The sequence below is a fragment of the Dama dama genome, chromosome 23, assembly GCF_033118175.1.
Source record: "Dama dama isolate Ldn47 chromosome 23, ASM3311817v1, whole genome shotgun sequence".
Lineage (NCBI taxonomy): Eukaryota > Metazoa > Chordata > Mammalia > Artiodactyla > Cervidae > Dama > Dama dama.
The window spans coordinates 13,012,756-13,034,390 of NC_083703.1; the positions used below are offsets into that span (position 1 = coordinate 13,012,756).

A 21,635-nucleotide genomic window follows, 5' to 3' on the forward strand; every position below is an offset into this window, starting at 1 on the left:
CTGGAACCTGACCATTCGCCCCTTCACTTATGCACTTGAGGCTGGGCCTGGTCCACTTTATCTCCCCGTTGATCAACGTGCAGGTGCTTTCAGAAGAACCAGTCTGTAGGGCCCTGAATCCCTGGGCGCACTGGTAATGAACTGTCTGCCCCAGGATGAAATGATATACTCTCTTTAAAGGTTCACGTTCATGTTCCCATGGTGGCGGCTCCTTGCAGTGACCTGGACGAGGGAAGGGAATTCCAGAGGCAAGTAGAGGAGATGCTGTGAGTCCAGGCTGCCTCTTCCTAGAGACCAGACCACAGTCCTGCTTCTTTTCTTTGGCCCCCTCCTCCTTCCCCCCTGCCCCCGCCGCCCCACTTTCTTCCCGTAAGTATTGGTAACATCAATTTGTCAGGGCCTTTGCTAGGTACTTTGTGAAAGGAACGAAGACCCAGTCCCCCTCCCCTGCAGTGAGCAGACAGTGGATCAGGGAGGGGGGCCTCTGCAGGGAGAACGTGGGGAGCATGACCCTTGAGACACAGGTGCTTGCTCTGGGAACGCAGAGAAATGAGCTTCTGCTGACAGGGAGAGATCTGCTAAGTGGATAGGTGTTCGAACAGTGGTCTCAGCTTAGGGTTAAGGGCAGGTTCCAGTTTGTCTGGGCTGAGGAGATGTGGAGACCACCTAGATCTCGATTGCTAATTGAGGAAGCACATCTAAAGTGGTCATTTTGGGGCCACGGAGAAGTACTCGGGACAAATCCAAAGCTCGGAGGAGGGAAGCACCAAGATGATCTTAGAGGAATGGAGCCTGGTCCCTGATCAAGCCATGCCTGAAGCTGGCCCTTTTAAGGCCTCTGAAAATTCCCATGTCCAGTAACTTTCCCCTCACCCAACTAAAGCCCAAGTCTGGCTGACCTTTAACCCCACAGATTATGTTCTGTTCTGATTTAATCCCCTGCCCCGCAAATCTGGACACACTGAACCACAGATCCTTCTAAGCCCAGAACTGTGAAGCTGTGTTTATGCTCTGACCTTCCACAACCCCAAAGATCCAACATAACCCCTCGCACTGCCCTCCATGACCCTCTGCGGCAGGAGGCCCAGTGGTCCCAATCCAAGGGGTCTGCTCAGTACAGTGTCTTGCAGTTCATGCTTGAATATGTGTTTAAGTCTCAGAATCAAATTGCCTTTCCAGTCAGTAAAATTCATAACTGTCCAGACTCGTTGGAATTGGATTTGCTTCTTTCAAAACCTCCAAATTAAGACAGTCTGTGCAGCACCCTTAGCCAGAGGCAGCTGGTTATCTCTTGAGTAAGGAGAGTAAACACTGACTTCTTGAGAAAACTTTCAGTAATTGTGGAATATGGGAGGGGAGAAGCAGAGGAAAACAATGAACGTGTTCTGAAACCTCACTCCAGAACAAAGTCACAGTGACAAGGACAGGAAACAGCATATTGCAGCAGGTTCCCCAGATTAGTCATTGTATTTTTATTTTTTTTAATTAATAAAAGCTGATAATAAATTCAAAGTAGCTTAAATAATCATACCAAGACCCCTGGTCTAATTCAGGAAACCCTTATTTCAGTCCCATTTTGTGAGTTGTGCCATGTCTTTAATTGTCTCCGCATCTCAATTCCATCAGTAAATTGAAGGAATATTTCCTGGTCCTTGACTCACTGGGTTCTGAGGTTGGAATGAGATTATATACAAAGTCGTAAAGTTCTTTGTAAAGTTGTACAATTAGCTTAGGGGCACAGGGTATTGCAAGGTTAGCTGGGCCCCCTAAAGCTCAGGTTTCCCTAACGGGCTCCTTTCTTCCTGATGTCAAGGCTGACTTCCTCCTTATTAATTTTGGAAAGTCGGGGCAGCAGCTGTGTGACATGGCACAGGCTCGTCCACAGCCCATTAGCCCAAGTTTTGTCTGCAGCTTCCAGAAGCCGGTGTGGCCCCACCCACCTCAGAACACTGTCCTGTTAGAAATAAACGTCTGGAAGTAGATTACTTGGCTCACAGTTCAGTGTCTCTTCCTTAAGGGAAACATAGAGCATCTTTTGAGGCCAAGGAACACTGCCGACTCAGATTGGTATTGTCTGGCCACTGTGCTTGGAGCAGTTAGCCCCCAAAATGCTATTTGAAAGAAAGTGAGTTGAGTGGAGTTGAATTGAGCTCGCTGGGGCCAGTTCCCAAGCCTGGAGGAAGCCCAGAGCCCAGGCCGGCTGCTGGAAGAGAGGCTCGAGATGCTGAGCAGACAGCCTGCCACCACCGCGCCGCAGCGCCGGTCCCCAGGACGTCCTCGGGAGAGAGGACCATAGGCCGGACTCTCCTCCTCGGGGGCGCACTGTATGTGTCTGTGAGAGAGCAGGTCCGCTCCTACCTGGAAGGTCAGCTTGCTCCGGGGGCTGCGTTTGGCTCTGCACGTCTGTGGGTTTTCTTTCATTCTGTTCTTTGGGTCCAGGAGTGACTTGTTTTACTGGGTTCTTGGCAGGGGCTAGAGAATATGGAGGGAATGAAGACGATAACATCATAGGTGTTTAAAAGAGAAAACTCTCAAAAAGAACATCTTTCTAGGGCCTGTAACGTGCCAGGCAATATCGGGGGATGCAGAGGTTATAAAAATGAGCCCCACATACCCTGTCCTTGGGGGGCTGTCAGAGGGCCTCCTCATGGGCAGCAGAGCACCAGCCCACCAGGCAGTCTTCCTGTATGTGATGATAGTAGCCTACAATATGTCTCCGAAGGACCCGAGCTTTTCTGGTGGAATGGTTTGTGTTTGTGTATCTCCCCCAAAGGGCCCCCGTTCTGGCCATCAGCCTGTCAACACCATGCATGGAGGTGAGTGTGGTGGCCAGAGGAGCAATCTCAGTCACTCCTGTTTGCCGAAGGCAGGTCATTTAAGAGTCAGTTCAGTTCAGTCGCTCAGTCGTGTCCAACTCTTTGCAACCCCATGAATCGCAGCACGCCAGGCCTCCCTGTCCATCACCAACTCCCGGAGTTCACCCAAACTCATGTCCATTGAGTTGGTGATGCCATCCAGCCATCTCATCCTCTGTCGTCCCCTTCTCCTCCTGCCCCCAATCCCTCCCTGCATCAGGGTATTTTCCAATGAGTCAACTCTTTGCATGAGGTGGCCAGAGTACTGGAGTTTCAGCTTCAGCATCAGTCCTTCCAATGAACACCCAGGACTGATCTACTTTAGGATGGACTGGTTGGATCTCCTTGCAGTCCAAGGGACTCTCAAGAGTCTTCTCCAACACCACAGTTCAAAAGCATCAATTTTTCGGCGCTCAGCTTTCTTCACAGTCCAACTCTCACATCCATACATGACTACTGGAAAAACCATAGCCTTGACTAGACGACTTTTGTTGGCTAAGAGTCAGAGGGCATCCTAAAGAATGGCAATGTGTGCAGTCTCAGAAAAGACAGAATGGTCTCTGCTTCCAAGGCAAACCATTCAATGTCACAGTAATCCAAGTCTATGCCCTAACCACTAATGCTGAATAAGCTGAAATTGAACAGTTCTATGATGACCTACAAGACCTTCTAGAACTAACATCAAAAAAAGATGTCCTTTTCATCACAGGGGACTGGAATGCAAAAGTAGGAAGTCAAGAGACACTTGGAGTAACAGGCAAGTTTGGCCTTGGAGTACAAAATGAAGCAGGGCAAAGGTGAACAGAGTTTTGCCAAGAGAAACACTGTCATAGAAAACACCCTCTTCCAACAACCCAAGAGACGACTCTACATGTAGACATCACCAGATGGTCAATACCAAAATCAGATTGATTCTGTTCTTTGCGGGTGAAGATGGAGAAGCTCTATTCCGTCAGCAAAAACAAGACCAGGAGCTGAATGTGGCTCAGATCATCAACTCCTTATTGCAAAATTGAGACTTAAATTGAAGAAACAAGGAAAACCACTAGACCATTCAAGTATGACCTAAATCAAATCCCATTTCCCTGGTGGCTCAGATGGTAAAACGTCTGCCTACAATTCGGGAAACCCAGGTTCAATCCCTGGGTCGGGAAGATCCTCTGGAGAAGGAAATAGCAACCCACTCCAGTACTCTTGCCTAGAAAATCCCATGGATGGAGGACTGTGGTAGGCTACAGTCCATGGGGTTGCAAAGAGTTGGACATGACTGAGTGACTTCACTTTCACTTTCTATGATTATACAGTGGAAGTGAGAAATAGATTCAAGGGATTAAATCTAATAGGCAGAGTGCCTGAAGAACTATGGATGGAAGTTTGTGACACTGTATAGAAGGCAGTTACCAAAACCATCCCCAAGAAGAAGAAATGCAAAAAGGCAAAATGGTTGTCTGAGGAGGCTTTACAAATAGCTGAGAAAAGAAGTGAAAGGAAGGGAGAAAAGGAAAGATATACCCATTTGAATGCAGAGTTCCAACGAATAGCAGGGAGAGATAAGAAAGCCTAAGTGATTAATGCAAAAAAATAGAGGAAAACCATAGAATGGACATGTTTAGAGATCTCTTCAATAAAATTAGAGAAACCAAGGGAACTTTTCATGCAAAGATAAGCACAATAAAGGACAGAAATGGTATGGACCTAACAGAAGCAGAAGATATTAAGAAGAGGTGGTAAGAATACACAGAAGAACTATACAAAAAAGATCTTCATGACCCAGACAACCACGATGATGTGATCACTCAACTAGAACAGAGATCCTGGAATGTGAAGTCAAGTGGGCCTTAGGAAGCATCACTATGAACAAAGCCAGTGGAGGTGATAGAATTCCAGCTGAACTACTTCAAATCCTGAAAGATGTTGCTGCTAAAGTGCTGCAGTCAATATGCTAGCAAATTTGGAAAACTCAGCAGTGGCCACAGGACTCAAAAAGGTCAGTTTTCATTTCAATCCCAAAGAAAAGCAATGCCAAAGAGTGTTCAAACTACCACACAACTGCACTCATTTCACACACTAGCAAAGTAATGCTGAAAATTCTCCAAGCTAGGCTTCAACAGTACAGTAACCAGGAACTTCCAGATGTTCAAGCTGTATTTAGAAAAGGCAGAGGAACCAGAGATCAAATTGCCAACATCCTATGATTGTTGGATCATAGAAAAAGCAAGAGAATTCCAGACAAACATCTACTTCTGCTTTATTGACTACACTAAAACCTTTGACTGTGTGGATCACAACAAACTGGACAATTCTTAAAGAGATGGGAATACCAGACCACCTTACCTGCCTCCTGAGAAATCTGTATGCAGGTCAAGAAGCAACAGTTAGAACCAGACATGGAACAATGGACTGGTTCTAAATTGGGAAAGGAATATGTCAAGAGTGTATATTGTCACACTGCTTATTTAACTTATATGCAGAGTACATCATGCGAAATGCTGGGCTGGATGAAGCACAAGCTGGAATCAAAATTGCTGGGAGAAATATCAATAACCTCAGATATGCAGATGACACCACTCTTACAGCAGAAAGTGAAGAACTAAAGAGTCTCATGATGAAAATGAAAGAGGAGAGTGAAAAAATTGGCTTAAAACTCAACATTCAGAAAATTAAGATCATGGCATCTGTTCCCATCACTTCATGGCAAATAGATGGGGAAACAATGGAAATAGTGGCAGACTTTATTTTGGGGGGCTCCAAAATCACTGCAGATGGTGACTGCAGCCATGAAATGAAAATACGCTTGCTCCTTGGAAGAAAAGCTATGACCAACCTAGACAGCACATTAAAAAGCAGAGAAGTTACTTTACCAACAAAGGTCCGTCTAGTCAAAGCTATGGTTTTTCCAGTGGCCATGTATGGATGTGAGAGTTGGACCATACAGAAAACTGAGTGCCAAAGAACTAATGCTTTTGAACTGTGGTATTAGAGAAGACTCTTGAGAGTCCCTTGGACTGCAAGGAGATCAAACCAGTCAATCTTCAAGGAAATCAGTCCTGAATATTCATTGGAAAGACTGTTGCTAAAGCTGAAACTCCAATACTTTGGCCACCTGATGTAAAGAGCTGACTCATTTGAAGAGACCCTGATGCTGGGAAAGATTGAGGGCAGGAAGAGAAGGGGACAACAGAGGATAAGGTGGTTGGCTGGCATCACTAACTTGATGGACGTGAATTTGAGTAGGCTCTGGAAGTTGGGAAAGGACAGGGAAGTCTGGCCCGCTGCAAACCATGGGGTTGCAAAGAGTTGGACACGACTGAGCGACTGGACTAAACTGAAGAATGGCAGTGGTGCAGCTGCTATGGAGAACAGCTCTGTTGCCCAGGCTATGTTCACATCATTATGAACTACGATTATTTTCAGTTGTTTAGTAATTATTAGTGTAATGTCTGCCCCCCCACACCCTCTTAAAGTGTGGTTTCCTTGAGGGCTTGGTGTGGCAGACTCTAGGCCCACCCAAATCTCTACAAACGACCCAATTTCGTCCCTTTTTATGGCCGAGTAATATTCCATTGTATATATGTAGCACATCTTCTTTATTCATTCCTCTCTCAATGGACATTTAGGTTGCTTCCATGTCCTGGCTATTGTAAATAGTGCTGCAATGAACACTGAGGTGCATGTGTCTTTCTGAATCATGGAAAAGCAGTACAGATGAACCTATGTGCAGGGCAGGAATAGAGATGCAGATGCAGAGAATGGACATGTGGACCAGCAGCGGAAGGGGAGGATGGGATGAACTGAGAGAGCAGCATTGACATATATATACTACTGTGTGTGAAACAGCTAGTAGGGAGCTGCTGTACCGCACAGGGAGCTCGACTTGGTGCTCTGTGGTGACCTAGAGGGGTGGGAGGGAGGCTCAGGAGGGAGGGGATATATGTACACTTGTAGCTGATTCACTTCCTTATCCAACAGAAACTAACAACATTGTAAACGAATTCTACCCCCGCCCCCCCCCCCCCCCCGCCCCCAAGGAAAGTTGGGGGGAGCCCTGCCTCCCTCTTTGCTACAGTTTTCTCCTTCCCTCGGCGTTACCAGTGGAAACTCTTACAGATGCTGTTGCAGAGGCATCTGTTTTCCCAGGCAGAGTGGCTGGAGTTCCCCGCGCAGCGCATGACGACTGACACTCTGCGGAAGCCTGTCTTGCAGTCGCAGTTTATCATGGTGCCCACCTTGTACCTGAGGACCTTGAACATGGCGTTTCTGAGACTCGGAGGGTCATCGTGACAAACCTCTGCCAAGACAAAAAGGCACCTTAGTCATCCAGGAGCTTCCAAACACAGGCACAGACAACCATCAAAATGATCTAATCCCACATTTCTTCCCTTGATTTAAGGGATTGGCATGTACCCCACTTTTTCCTGGAAAGACACTCAGGCTGTTGAAGGTTCTTCAGAAACCTTCAGATCAGAGATGGTTCAAAATTTAACTTCAGCCAAGTTCTTCTCCAAGCTACAATGTCTTTCAAACTAAATGAGTAGAAACAACTGGGGTTTTATTCTGATGACTCCCACCGAGCAAGCATAGTTTCTTCACAAGGAACATGAAGAAAGGCTTCCCTGGTGGCTCAGCTGGTAAAGAATCCTCCTATAATGCGGGAAACCTGGGTTCGATCCTGGGGTTGGGAAGATCCCCTGGAGAAGGGAAAGGCTACCCACTCCAGTATTCTGGCCTGGAGAATTCCATGGCCTGGAGAATTCCATGTGCATGGGGTCACAAAGAGTCGGACACGACTGAGCAAATTTCATTTCACTAACACGAGGAAAGGCGGGGAGCCGGGGAAGCCACACAGATTTAACTGAGGGATGAAATGTGTCCATTGAGAAATCCTTTCTTGGGGGAGAAATATTTGTAAAGTGTTTACTCAGTGTGTGGTGAGTAGGAAATGTGTTTCTCACCCATCTACCCACCTCTTGAGTTTTCCAAATTTCTTCTCACGCCACAAAACCTGACCCTCCCGTGGCCCAAAAAAGCATCACTGGTTCCCCACTAAAGACACTTGAAGTGGCCGAACACCCAACTATCATGGGGTGGGAAACATGCTGGTCTCATCAGAACAGGGATTCCACTGTGTGTCTCTAGACACGTTGCCCTGCTTCAAGAGATGAGATTTTTCAGGAAAAAGTCATAGGCCGTGTGGAGGAAGTGAACAGGACGGCACAGAAAGTGGGAGAGAGTGAGGCGGCCAGGCTGCCCGCAGCTGGCCTCACCACCCAGCAGAGGGGCATCAGTTCTGGGCAGGTGGCCGTAACCGCGGCCGGCAGAGGACCAGCTGCCAGTTGTGTGTCAATCACTCAGCATGGAGTGGAGCTTCTCTGAGCCCTCACACTCTGCCCAGCCACTCATCGTCCTGGAGACGACCCCATCCCCATCCAGGATGCAGGACCCTCCCAACACCACCAAGAGGATGAGGAGAATGTGAACAGCTTGCCCCACCTCTAACCCAGAAGGGACTAAACAACAGCAATTTGAATGGCCGAGTGGGCCAGCAGTTGAGAGGAACCTGTGACATACGTGCATGCATACATGCTGAGTCACTTCAGTCATCTCTGACTCTTTGTGAGCCTATGGACCGTAGCCTGACAGGCTCCTCTGTCCATGGAATTCCCCAGGCAAGAACACTGGAGTGGGTTGCCATGCCCTTCTCCAGGGAATCTTCCCGACCCAGGGATCGCACCCGAGTCTCTTAATGTCTCCTGCTTTGGCAGGTGGGTTCTTTACCATTAGCACCACCTGGGAACCCCGTCACTTAATTAAATTCTGGTCACTGTAATAATCATAAGGCAAGAAATGCAGTGTGGTGGAAAAGGAAGGAAGCTGGGTCTCTAAATTGTAGCTCCACCAGCTTACTAGCCACACAGTTTTATTGCAGCTACTTATCTAAGACACGGCTTCCTTTTCTGTAAAATTTGTATAATAATTATTATTTTACTGATTTGTTTTAAAATTATGTGAAATAACATATCGAGGTAACTTGCAGATCACCCAGCACATAATAGTCCTAGAATAGATGCTAGTTCAGCTCCTTTTTTTCTCTGTCCAGAAAAAGCAATCTTGGATGTCCCTCAGTAAATGAGTGGACAAATAAACTGTGGTAAATTCAGACAGTGGAATGTTATTCAGAGCTAAAAAGAAATGAGCTATCAAGCCAGAGAAGACAGAGGAAACATTAACGCATATTACTAAGTGAAAGATGACAATCTTAAAAGACAACACATCGTATGATTCTAACTATAAGACATTCTAGAAAAGGAAAAACTATGAAGGTAGTAAAAAAGAAAAATCAGTGGTTCCAAGGGTTAGGGAGGCTGGAGATATGAATATTCGGAGCACGGAGGATTTTTAAGGCAGTGAAATTTCTCTGTATGATACCATAATGATGGATACAATAAATAAGTGGGTAAAGATTGTTCAAGTCACTTCTCCAAAGAAGATATCTGATTATCAGCAATCAGTTGAAAAGGTGCTCAAGACAACATTAGACATCACAGAAAAACAAATCAGAAGCCACGTTGAAAGAGTCCATTAGAATGGGTAAAATAGATACAAGACTGACAATACCAAATGTTGACAGGGAGCGACTGTAACTTGCTGACATTACTGGTGGGAGTGAAAATAACGCTGCTACTTTGGAAAATTCAAAGTTTTTAAAAATGAAGCTAAACATATACCTGCCCTACGATCCGACCATCCCACTCCTGGGTATTTATCCAGCAGGAATGAGATCTTGTGTCTATGAAAACACTTAAACATTTATAGTAGCTTTAAGTAATCTCAAAAACATTATGTTGAACAAAAGAAGATAAAACAACACACACGCACATTGATTCCACTTCTATAAAGTTCAAGAAAAGACAAAACTAGTATACAGAAAGAAATTAAGCCAGGGTTTGTGTGTGGTGGGCAGGGCTGGCTGCAACGAATCAATGGGTAATGAAAATGATGGGTCCTTGGGTGTACACCTTCGTCCTAATGACAAATTGAAATGATAATGGACTCATCACAGTTCAGGCACACAAAAGTGGAGTCAGGGGCCATGGAAGACCTGCTCCCAGACACTTCCCTGCACCACCAAGAACTTGAATTTTCTCTGAATTGCACCAAACTTAAGGACACCACCAACCGTTTTCAAAACAATACCTGCCAGCAGCTGCAAACTGAGGGTCTCAAGGTCCCCCCTTGAAACTGTGCAGCCTTTTCAGATGTCAACCAATTGGTACTCAGCAAGCACCCTTAGGCTTGCCAGCTCCAACTATAATTCTTGGTAAACAAGTCCTGCTGTCACTAACTGTAACCTTGGTTTTCCCTTTATAAGCCTCCCTTATTTTATTGTTGGGGGTGGAGTGGGGGAGACAATTCAAGGGCTTCTTTGCTTAGTTTTTATTGGAGTCTAGTTGCACTACAATATTGTGTTAGTTTCTATTGTACAGCATGATGAATCAGGCAGAGATGTACATAGATCCCCTCTTTTTTGGACTTCCTTCCCAGTTAGGTCACCACAGAGCATAGAGTAGAGCTCCCTGTTATATAGTAGGTTCTCATTAGTTACCTATTTATACAGAGTATAAATAGTGTCAGTCCCAATCTCCCAATTCTCACCACCCTTGCCCTGTCCCCCTTGCTCAAGGGCTTCTCTGGGGTATCCCTAACAAACCCCAAATAAACACCTTTCTATTTCAATCAGATCTCCATTTCTGAAATTTTTGGTTAATGACCAAAATTCATCAAAATTGTACACTGCAGATCTGTGCATTTCACTGCAAGTAATTTTACTTCCAAAATATCAGTAAGAAGTATACAGAGCAACTCTCACGATTATTCACTAGCACAAAGAATCAAGGATTGACCTCAGATGCATTCAGAATCTGACAACTCAATCACAAACCAAAAAAGTTTCCAAATAGAGAAATTGGAAAAGAACAAGGCAAATTGCCCTTGGGACAACTTGGTGTCCTTAAAAACTATTTACGTGGTGATATGCTTTTTTTAATTAGGCCCTGGAAATTTCCGGGATCATCATAAATTAGCCTGAGCATCAAGGAGGTCATGTGGGGACAAGGGAAAGTCAGAACTTCTTACTCCCACGGACTTGCTTTTTATCAAAGCAATTTTCCTGGAATCTAGAAGCAATGAAACTTCCCTGATCTATAACTAAGAACTAGTAAAGAACTTGACTATAACCCTTTGCCCTGGAACCATGCAAAGACTGATCCAGATGTCATCTGAAGAAGGTGGGGTGGGAGGGTGTTCAGCAAAGGCAGACAGAGGGTGGGGTGTTCTTTTTAATAGGATTAAATCTGGGATTTTTTTTTAAAGTCCTTCTCAGAGAGGTCATAAAAGAAACAGCAGTACAACATCTTAAAAGGAAAAAAAAAGAATGGAAAATGCCTCTTCTCTCCTGAAATCTTGCAGAGGAGTGAGTGAGTGAAAGTTGCTCAGTAATGTCCAACTCTTTGCAAACCCGTGGACTGTAACCCGCCAGGCTCCTCTGTCCATGGACTTCTCCAGGCAAGAACACTGGAGTGGGTAGCCATTTCCTTCTCCAGGGGATCTTCCTGACCCAGGGGTCAAACCCAGGCCTCCTGCATTGCAGGCAGATTCTTTATGATCTGAGCCACCAGGGAAGCAGAGGCATGTTGAAGGACAATTCTGTTTGTGTGACTCAGCAAAATGTCTTTACATCCCCTTTCCTCGTATTATCCTTATGAATTTTCTTCCCACATAGCATGGCAGCTGCCCTCATTCCCTAGTTTTACTCTAAAATTTTCAGAGTTCAGCAAAGGGGCTTTTTCCGCCTTTACTCTTGTACCCACACTTCCAAATCTATTTCCTGTTTCCACCAGAGGCTCTGCCTTTCTAACAGAAATCTTTCTCTGCTCTCCACTCTGCCCATTTCCCCAACTCAGGAGGCAAACACAGAAAAAGTTTTTGCAAGTGGGAAGGGAACTGTTTTTCTCTCTGTCTTTTTAAAGCATCGATACATTTCTAAATTGGATGTTATCTTCTCTTCAGAGAGGATTGAAAGTGTGTGCTGCTTCTGGAGTGGAGAAGAACTGTGTACATTCCTAGTCTGGTGCTGGGACTTAGGGTGAATGCTCAGAGCTCGGACTGGGGGCCCAGGCGGGGTCCTACCAGGGGCTCAGAGGAACACTGATATGGTCTTGCCACCTCCGACCTTTCGTGTGGGCAGAGGCAGAAAGAGAGCCAGTGATTATCATTAATCCTGCAAACCCCAAGAGCTTCCACTCTCAGAGAGTTAAAATTGAGCTCTTCTGATGTTGAAAGTGTTTCCTGTCTCATTTCGGATTTTAGCTGAGACAGGTAATTGGAAAGACACAGGCGGGACCCCACGCACGTGTCCCTCCGCCCTGCACCCACCCCACCTCCATCCACACTGGCCCGGGTGCACCTCCCCTTGGGATATTTGTAGGTGTGTGGCCTCCGGGAATTCCCTGTTCAACTGAAGTGCAGGAATCCGTGCACTTTCAGCGTCTCCAGCTGACACTGGCGGCAGTCACTGAGGGCTGCCTTGCTCTGGGCTGTGTCACCATGCAGGTCTGGGAGGAAGGTGGACGAGGGTGGGGGCCCCTGGGCCACTCCCTGCTTCTGGTCTCCGTTGTTTTGTTTACCCTCCAGTGGACTGCTGGAGCCTCACCTCCTCCATCTCACCACGCCCATGCCGGGGGAGAGAGAGCGCTGAGGCATCCGCTGGATGCACTGCAACAGACTAAGGATCCAGACCAGCTGTTCTGTCTCCCAGGCATCTGTTCTGTCCTTTCTTGCCTCTCCCTCTTCTTCTCTTTCTCTCTCTCTTTTTTTTTTTTTTTTAAGATTTATCTATTTACTTTTGGCTGTGCAGAGTCTTGATTGCTTTGCGTGGACTTTTCTCTAAATGTGGCAAGTTGGATGCCCAGGCTTCTCACTGTGGTGGCGTTGCTTAATGCAGAGCGCGGGCTCTTAGGCACACAGGCTTCAGTAGCTGTGGCTCACCAGCTCTAGCGCAGGCGCTCAGTAGTTGTGGTGAACAGGCTTGGTTGCTCTGCGGCAGGTGGGATCTTTCCGGACCAGGGGTTGAACCCGTGTCCCTTGAATTGGCAGGCAGATTCTTATCCACTGGGCCACCAGGGAGGTCCTGCTCTCTCCATTTGAACGTTAGACCAAACCATCAACCATCTGGTGCTGTTTCCAGAAGGACAGCTCCTACTGCTTGGGTTTCTAATAAAAGATGAGAAACTTGGTGATGCAGGGCAGTCACTTCTCTTCCTCTACGCAGCCGGTCACCCAGTTGGAGTGACAAGAGCTGCAGACTGGGGCTTCCTAATTGGAGTTGGGATCCTGATACCCTTTCTCTCGTTTGGCATATGCTCTCAATGCCACTCCCCCCAACATAAAGCTATCCTTTGTGTTTGCCATTTTGTTTTTAGAAGAGAATAGAACTAAGATGTGGGCTTCCCCGGTGACTCAGTAGTAAAGTGCCAATGCAGGAGACTTGGGTTCAATCCCTGGGTTGGGAAGATGCCCTGGAGAAAGAAATGGCAACCCACTCCAGTATTCTTGCCTGGAAAGTCCCATGGATAGAGAAGCCTGGGGGGCTATAGTCCTTGGGGTCCCCAAGAGTTGGACATGATTTAATGACTAGCCAATGGCAACAAAAAAGAACTAAGATGAGTTTTGGGCTGAGGTGTTTTTGTGTCCCTTGAGTTAACCAGAAATACCAACACCTGGAGGGAAGTCGCTCCTTTGAGCAGGAAGTCTGATTCTCTTGAGCTGGGAGGACTCTGCTTCACTTGTGTGCAGCAGAGCCTCTCACTCTTTGACATGCAGACATGTGGCCTGCGGGGGGCTTGTTGAAATGAAAGGGTGAGTGTGGATGCTGAAGATTTCTCATGAGTGCCTCGAAGCTGCTGGGGACTGCAGCAGCATTCAGCATTTAGCAGTGGCTGCCCTCTCCCTGGGGGCCCGCCTCCCCCAGGGGCCCACCAGCAGGGTCCTTAGGCACTGCTAAAGCTGCTTCTGGAGCACTTTGTTCCCAGGAAAAGCATCTGAGAGGGTGCACTGAGAACTCCCTTGGCTGGAGGAAAGGTGGATGGGTGAAAACAGTTGTGGATTAGGTGAGTGTTTTTTTTATTCTTTTCTGATGTTGCTGAAAACAAAAGAGCACTCATATGGCCCCTGTGGCCTGTGTGAGTAACATGAAAGACAAGGAAAGGGAAGGGGCTTCGAAAGGATGTGGACAAGGTCTGAGATAAGATTCTTCACCCTGCGAGTAAATCAAGGTCAAGTTATGTTTGCCCGAACAGCCAGGCCAGCTCTGAGTACCTGGCTTCATCTGTGTGCCCATCTGCCTGGCCATCCATATGCTAGAGACTGGGGGTAGACATCAGAATAGCTCACTAAGCACAGAAACTTCTAGGCGACGGTTTACTGCACTTTACACATGGGACATAGGAGCCATTAAAGTTTGGGGCACTGGATGAAGAAATGGTGTGGTTCTTGACCTCAAAACACTCATCTGTGTCAAATCTAAGAAGAACCCCGAGATTTGTTGCTGTTATTCAATCGCTGAGTCGTCTCCAACTCTTTGTGACCCCGTGGACTGCAGCACGCCAGGCTTCCCTGTCCTTCACCATCTCCCAGAGTTTGCTCAAGCTCATGTCCATTGAGTCAGTGATGCCCTCCAACCATCTCATCCTCTGTCACTCCCTTCTCCTGCCCTCAGTCTTTCCCTGAGGAGGGCACCTCATCGGGACACCTGATGGTGGCCAAAGTATTGGAGCTTCAGCTTCAGCCTCAGTCCTTCCAATGAATATTCAGAGATTTATCTAAATGTAAGAGACAGTCTCCAAATTCCTTGGGGAGCCCACCCAGCAGTCTGAGCCTCAGAAAAAGCAGGTATTTCGGGTGCAAACTAAAATATTACAGGACATGTTTACCATTAATCTCAATAGGATCCCAGGGTCTGAGAGCTGGGAGAGACTCCAGTGATAATTAAGGTCAACCTGCCCTTTTGTTGATTAAGGAAATAGGCCTCGTTCCATTAGATGAATAGCTGCAAACCTGGGACACGACAGAGCCCCTACTTCCGGTTCAGTGCTTCCCCATTGCTAGCGTCAGGAACGAGTGCGCTTGTCACCAGCGGTGGAAGCTCCTCTAGCTGGAGGCAGGGCTCTGCCTCTACTATCTGGGTCACTGGGAAGTGTTTGTGAAGTGTTGTGGTTGAATTCAGATCATTATCTTTGAAAAATTCAGAGCTCACGTCCTCCATTTGGGGCTATTTATATAACAGTAGCTGTGACATCTGAGCCCCGCCTGTGGCTGCTCCTTCATAGAGATTACCTTCCAAGCTCACTGCAACCCTCAAAGGGAGAGATTGTCACCCCATCTTACACGTCAGAGAACTGAGGTTCAGAGAGGTTCAGTCAGTTGCCTAAAGTCACACAGCTCAAGGCGATGGGACCAGAATCACAGGAAATCCTACTATTACTGCCTTCATGCCTACCTTTTTTTTGAAGGAATGACTTTTTTTTTTTTTTTTACAATAGAGAATCTGCTTGCAATATAGGAGACATGAATTCAATTCCTGGGTTGGGAAGATTTCCCTGGAGAAGAAAACGGCAACCCACCCTAATATTCTTACCTGGAGAATGGACAGAGGAGCCTGGCGGGCTACAGTCCATGGGATTGCAAAGAGTCTTATAAGACTGAGCAACTCACACTATTTCTTTTTTTTTTTTTTTTAATATCTATTTTGGCTGTGCCTGGTTTTCATTGCTGCTCAGGCTTTCTCTGGCTGTGGTGGGTGGGGGCTGCTCTTTAGCAACGCGCAGGCTTCTCTTGTTGCGAAGCACAGGCTCTAGGACATAGACTTCAGTAATTGCAGTTTCCTGGCTCTAGATTACAGGCTCAGTAGTTGCGGAGTATGGGCTTAGCTGCTCCGCGGCACGTGGGATCTTTCTGGACCAGGGATTGAACCCTTGTCTCCTGCACTGACTGGAGGATTCTTTATCACTGAGCCACCAAAGAAGCCCCCTCATGCCTACCTTTTAAAAAAGATCTCATTTTTACTTTCAGGAAATAATTTCAAATAGCAAACTTAAATGTGTCGGAAGAAGCAAGGATGAAGAAGACAGCATGTGGAGAGAAGGTTTGCGTGGACCCCAGGTCACCACAAAAACACAGAGGGTGATGCGGTTGGTTTCTCTGTAGGAGTGAGATTCAGTGTTGAACAAGCAGGATACAGGGGGTCAGGAACCAATGTGAGGGATGCCAGTGTAAGGGTGAGGCCAGCGTCCCACAGCCCCCATCTGCCACACGGTAACCCTTCAGTTGCTGACGTGTGGGAGGAGCCAGGGGAAGGAGTGCAGATGGATCATTTGAGAAGTTCAAAGAGCGGATATTGACCAACAAACTTGGACATATTTCAATTCTTTAAACAACCAATATGACAAAGGCAGTGATTCTCAAACCTTTTGGTGTTAGATCTCTTTACGCTTTCAAAAATTACTGAGGGCCCCACCCCAAAGCTTTTGTTTTTGTAGATTATATCCATCATTGATTGCCATCTTAGACATTAACACTGGGAGAGTTTAAGAGTACATGTTTATAATTCGTCTTAAAGTAACAATGACAAGCCCTCACAAATATGCCCTGATTGGATCCTGACAACTACACCATGAAGAAGATATTATCATGATTCCTAGCATTTTACAAATGAGTCACTGAGGCACTGTGAAGTTTGGAGAATTGCCTGAGGTTGCCCAGCAAGGTCGCCTGGCTAGAGGACCCTCAGTGATGAGGCTAGAGGCTTGTCTGGGCTTCCCAGCTGAGGTCTTGTCAAGGATGCTGTGCTGCCCTGTCCAGACGCCCACCTCTAGCCCTGAGCTCAAGTCTAGACCTAGTGCCTTCACCTTCCCATCTGACCATCCTCTGGTGCTCCATCGGTGCTCAAAACCTACTATTTCCTCTTCTACTTAACTTGCCATTGGGGTTTTAGTCAACACAATCTGATGAAAGAACACGTAGCAGCCTAAATACTACAAAGACAAGAAGTAGAGCTATCTCTACTTGCAAATTTTATGATAGTGTGTCCAGTAAACCCAAAAGAAGCAATGGCGGTAGTGATAAAATAATGAAACGATTTTAAAAGATAGCAAACGATCTGTGTGTGGTTCCAGCTGCTCAGTCGTGTCCGACTCTTTGCGACCCCGTGGACTATAGCCTGCCAGGCTCCTCTGTCTGTGGGGTTCTCCAGGCAAGAGTACTGGAGTGAATTGCCATCGATAGTGATACTGAAAAAGCGTGGCATGGAGCGAAGAGGAGAGAAGCACTTTTTGGGATACTGTTTTGATAACGCCAGCTCAGGAATGCGGAAAGATGGATTGTAAAGGGAACTATGTGCAGAAAGGTAGATTGCAAAGGAATTAGGTTGAGTGAAAACAAGCCAGTTTCAAAGGTTACATATCATGTGATTCCTTTTGTCTCGTAGTCTTAAAATGACAAAATTACAGAGATGGAGAGTGGCTCAGTGTCTGCCAGGGCTGAGGGAGGATGGTGGCCTGTGGCCATGGTCACAGTAAGGCAGGGGAGGGATCTTGGGATGGGAACTTTTGTGTACATTGGCTCTGCTCGCGGTCACAGAAATCTACACATGTGGGAAAGTCACGTGGAAATAAAAACATGCGTGCATGAATGAGAGCATGTAAGATTGCTGAGGTCTGAGCAAGACTGATAGATTGCAGCGAGGTCAACTTCCTGGCTGTGATACCATGCTATAATTGTAGGGAGGATGGAATGAAGGCTGTACTGGATCTCTTGATATTGTTATTTACAACTGCATGAAAATCTATAATTATCTCAAAAAGTTAAAGACAAACACGCACTCAAACAATCCTCTGTTCTTCTTCTTGTCCCTGTTTCTTTTAAAGGCCCGCTCATGCCTGTGAGGCAACTCTTCAGTCCCCTTCAGGTCCCCTCACCTTTGCCATCGGGTACAATCCCTTCCCAGGAGTCGTTGCTTGGACCTCTGCAGAATCCTGGCGGACGCCGCCCCCTCCATCTCCTGTGCCGTCCACCCTCGCCTCCAGCCCTCCCGACTGCAGACCTGCCAGAGCAGTAGCATCTTATCCTTTCCTTCCACGTCCCATCTTTCCCTGCTTCCAATATGTGTTTTCAAATGTCACCGGTTTTGCGCAGTGGCAGTACCGTAACCAATGAGGTTTATCTGAGCTAGCTGAGAAGGAAAAAAGACCATCAAGTCAGGGACTTGACTGGCTGTCTACTAGTTAAGAATCCTCCTTACAATGCCAGAGTTAGATCCCTGGTCAGGGAACTAAGATCCCACATGCCGTGGGACAGCTGGGCCCTCGAGGAGCAACCAAGCCTGTGCGCCTCAGCTAGAGAGTCTGTGTGCTGCAACGGAAGATCCCGCATGATGCAACTAAGACCCAACACAGTCAAATACATAAATATCTTTTAAAAATTAAAAAGCATTGAGAAGTCAAGCATCCTAGCATCCCAGAGCACAGAGTGACTGTACTAGTGCCGTAGTCAACGGCCGCAGCTGCGGAGCTCTCCAGGTCCATGATCGACCTCCGGGTACCACAGCCACCCTCCTTCTTTCTCCTTTGATTCAGGAAGTGGGTTTCTTAAGCACCAGACTCGGCTTTTGACAGGAGGGATTGACAACATTTCTTTTCTTTACTTCGGGAATCAAGTCTGCCAGTCAAACCACAGTTGGCAGATTCCTCAGCGCCATTAAGGAGCGTGTGACCTTAGGGGTTTCTTGGACGCTCCAGGTCCTCCAGGTCACTGCCTTTGCCAGGCTGATCCATCCTCTGAGTCTCCTGGCATGGTGTCCCTGATGGGGAAGCCTTCCCAGCCTGTGAGTCAGGTCAGGAGGAAGGCTGGTCTCAGCTTTGCCGTGTTTGGAGGATGAACAGTGGTTCACCTGGCAGAGACAATGTCAGGCTCAAGGGACTGTGCGTGTCTGCTTAGTTTCTTCAGTCGTATTTGACTCTCTGCGACCCCGTGGACTGTAGCCAGGCTCCTCTGTCCCTGGGATTCTCCAGGTAAGAATACTGGAGTGGGCTGCCATGGCCTTCTCCAGGGGATCTTCCCAACCCAGGGATCAAACCTACTTCTCTTATGTCTCCTGCGTTGGCAGGTGTGTTCTTTACCACTAGTGCCACCTGGGGACTTTAAGGGGAATGTTTTCTGGAGAGTGAATGGCAAGAGTGTGAACGACAGAGATGCGTCCATGGAATTAATGTAAGCGGAAGATTTCAATATCTGCCCCCCAGGTCTTGATGTTGCTATTATTATCTCTGGAGCAGGGTTGTTTTTAGGACCAAATGACAAGATATGTAAGCTTTGTGAGCTGGAAAAAAATATCTAAAATGTTAATAACTTAAAGCTTTGTTGTGTCAGAACAAGGAAATGGAGATTCTTTTGATCTTATCTTCTAAGAACTATTTGTGGGAATTCTGGATCTGTTTCCTTCCTCTCACCTGCATTCACAATGGCCTTCACATCTAGTAAAGTACGGTCAGCTTCCTGATCACTGCCCACTGACTTACCACTGTCGAGTTTCAAAACTTCTGGTTATTTCTGATTGCTGTTGGCCGTCCATGTCACCTACTGTTTATTTAAACTATTTCCTCAGTGCAGGCAGCGATAGGCCCTGAATGAATGCTTGAGTGTGTTAGCAATCACATCGATAATGTGGTCCTTTAATTCATTCAGTCAACACAGATCCATCTTCACTCAACATAAGTGCCAAGGCGTGCACGCTCAGTCACTCAGTCATGTCCAACTCTTTGCAACCCCATGGACTGTAGCCCATCAGGCTCCTGTGTCCATGGGATTCTCCAGACAAGAAATACTGGAGCGGGTTGCCATTTCCTTATCCAGGGGATCTTCCTGACCCAGGGATTGAACCTGCATCTCTTATTGTCTCCTGCATTGCAGATAGACAATTCTTTACCACTACACCACCTGGGAATCCCCCACATGCTGAGGGAAACGTGGCAAAACCAAGTTTAGGGTCACCGGGCTGTCGGCTGGGGGTGGGAGTGGGGTTAAGGCAGGTTAATGGCATCAAAGAAAAGGTTGCCTGACTCCCCAGGTGGGAATAAGAGGGGGCGCTGTGTGCTCTTTGGGGGTGGGGGGGACTCAGTGCAGCTGGGCTTGTTCTATGGTACTGAGCATCCTTCACTCGTGAGTTCTGTATCTGACCCACAGTTTCTGAGACCTGGCTGGGCCTCTCAGACCTAAGAGTCAGAGTTTCCACAACTCAAGAATGAGAACATATTCTGCCTTAATCAACACTTGTTACCAAGAAAAACGGGGGGATGGGTGGGAAAAGAGTTATTTTCTCTTTATGTTAGAAGTGAAGAAAGGAGACTAAGAACCAGCAGCATTCCTGTCCCTAAGTCAAAGCCATCGCATTTGGGGGTCTCCAATGCTCCTGCGAATGAACTGTTGAGGGTGGTGGTTTTGTCCCTGGGAGGCTTAGCTGATAACAAGCTTCTGTATGTGAAAGAGTTAACCACACATTTACCGCAGAATGTCAACCCCATGAAAATTAAAATGTTGTCAGATAAGAAAAACAAGGTGTGTAGAAATATACCCATGTTCTTTCTCTGAAATCGAAAATCAGTTTCCCTTCAAACCTTTGAAACCTGTTTCTTGGGACGAAATAATGGTTTCAGCAGAAATGTGCTACGTTGGTGAATCCCACCTGCCATCTTCCCCAAGGTGAGCCTTCAGAGAATTTAGACCGTGGAGTCGTGGAGATTTTCAACTCTGTAGCCACAGAGTTTCCACTATTCTAAAGAATGCCAGGTGCATAGGTGCAATGCCGGGTAGAAACTCAAGACCCAAAGGGAAACACAGGAAAGAAGGAAACAGAAAAAAGTCACAGGAGAACATGGAGGCCTCTCGAAGGAAGAGTCACCCGTCAGAACCCACACCCCATTCAGGTGTCGTGCAGGGGCCGGCCGTGCCAATATGGGCCCCGAGTGTGCCAGGCGCCCCAAATCCATGTGTCCTGGGAAGATGAGGGTCAGGTTTGCCAGTAGCCACTCCCACCTCCCGGGGTACCTTCCATACCCATCACTCTGGGCACGCTTCTTCCTGCCTGCTCTCAAGAATACACTCAGTTTCAAACAAGTGTTTGGATTCACATTCATATGAAGAAACCTTCCTGCCTGGTGCAATGGTGTCAGGAGGTGGGGCATTGGGTGACTTGAGGCCGTGAGGTTGGAACCTCAGAGGTGGGTCTGGGTCCCCTAGGAGAGACACGAGAAATCCTCTGGGGGGAAACCATAGCCCTCCCCCAAACCCCATCACACCGGCCCCCCGTCTCAGATATCAGCCCCTAGGAATAAAGTGAGGGGTGAGCTGTGCTGTTCTAAGGCCCCCAGGCCATGGTATTCTGCTAGGACAGCCTGCTCGGACGAAGACATCACTGTGCGTCTAGGATGGCGACCAGCCTTTCCATGGAGAACGTCAATCCCACTACGGAAATGGAGGCCACAGGCCAGCTGGAGGTAAGGTCCTGATTTGGGTTCCGAGGTTCTTGGTGCTTTGGAGGCAGTCCTGATCTGCTTGTCTACTGTGATTGGCCTAAGATGGGTTCAGTGTAGACCAACCACAGCCTGAATGTGTTCCCCAAATCCACACATCAGTAGGTGAGGCCCCACAGAGAAGAGGGGGGATGAGGCTGTG

The 21,635-nt window shown here is 47.2% G+C and overlaps 1 protein-coding gene across 1 annotated transcript in view; it reads right to left on the bottom strand.

Annotated features, from left to right (window-relative positions):
- IL2RA (interleukin 2 receptor subunit alpha) overlaps positions 1-21,635 on the bottom strand; it is a 44,648-nt gene that overhangs the window by 8,545 nt on the left and 14,468 nt on the right. The window contains exons 2-4 of the mRNA XM_061126020.1: positions 6,961-7,143; positions 2,359-2,472; positions 1-222 (exon numbers count right to left, since the gene is read on the bottom strand). Coding sequence (XP_060982003.1) covers positions 1-222; positions 2,359-2,472; positions 6,961-7,143 — 519 coding nt within the window. The remainder of the gene's footprint in view (positions 223-2,358; positions 2,473-6,960; positions 7,144-21,635) is intronic.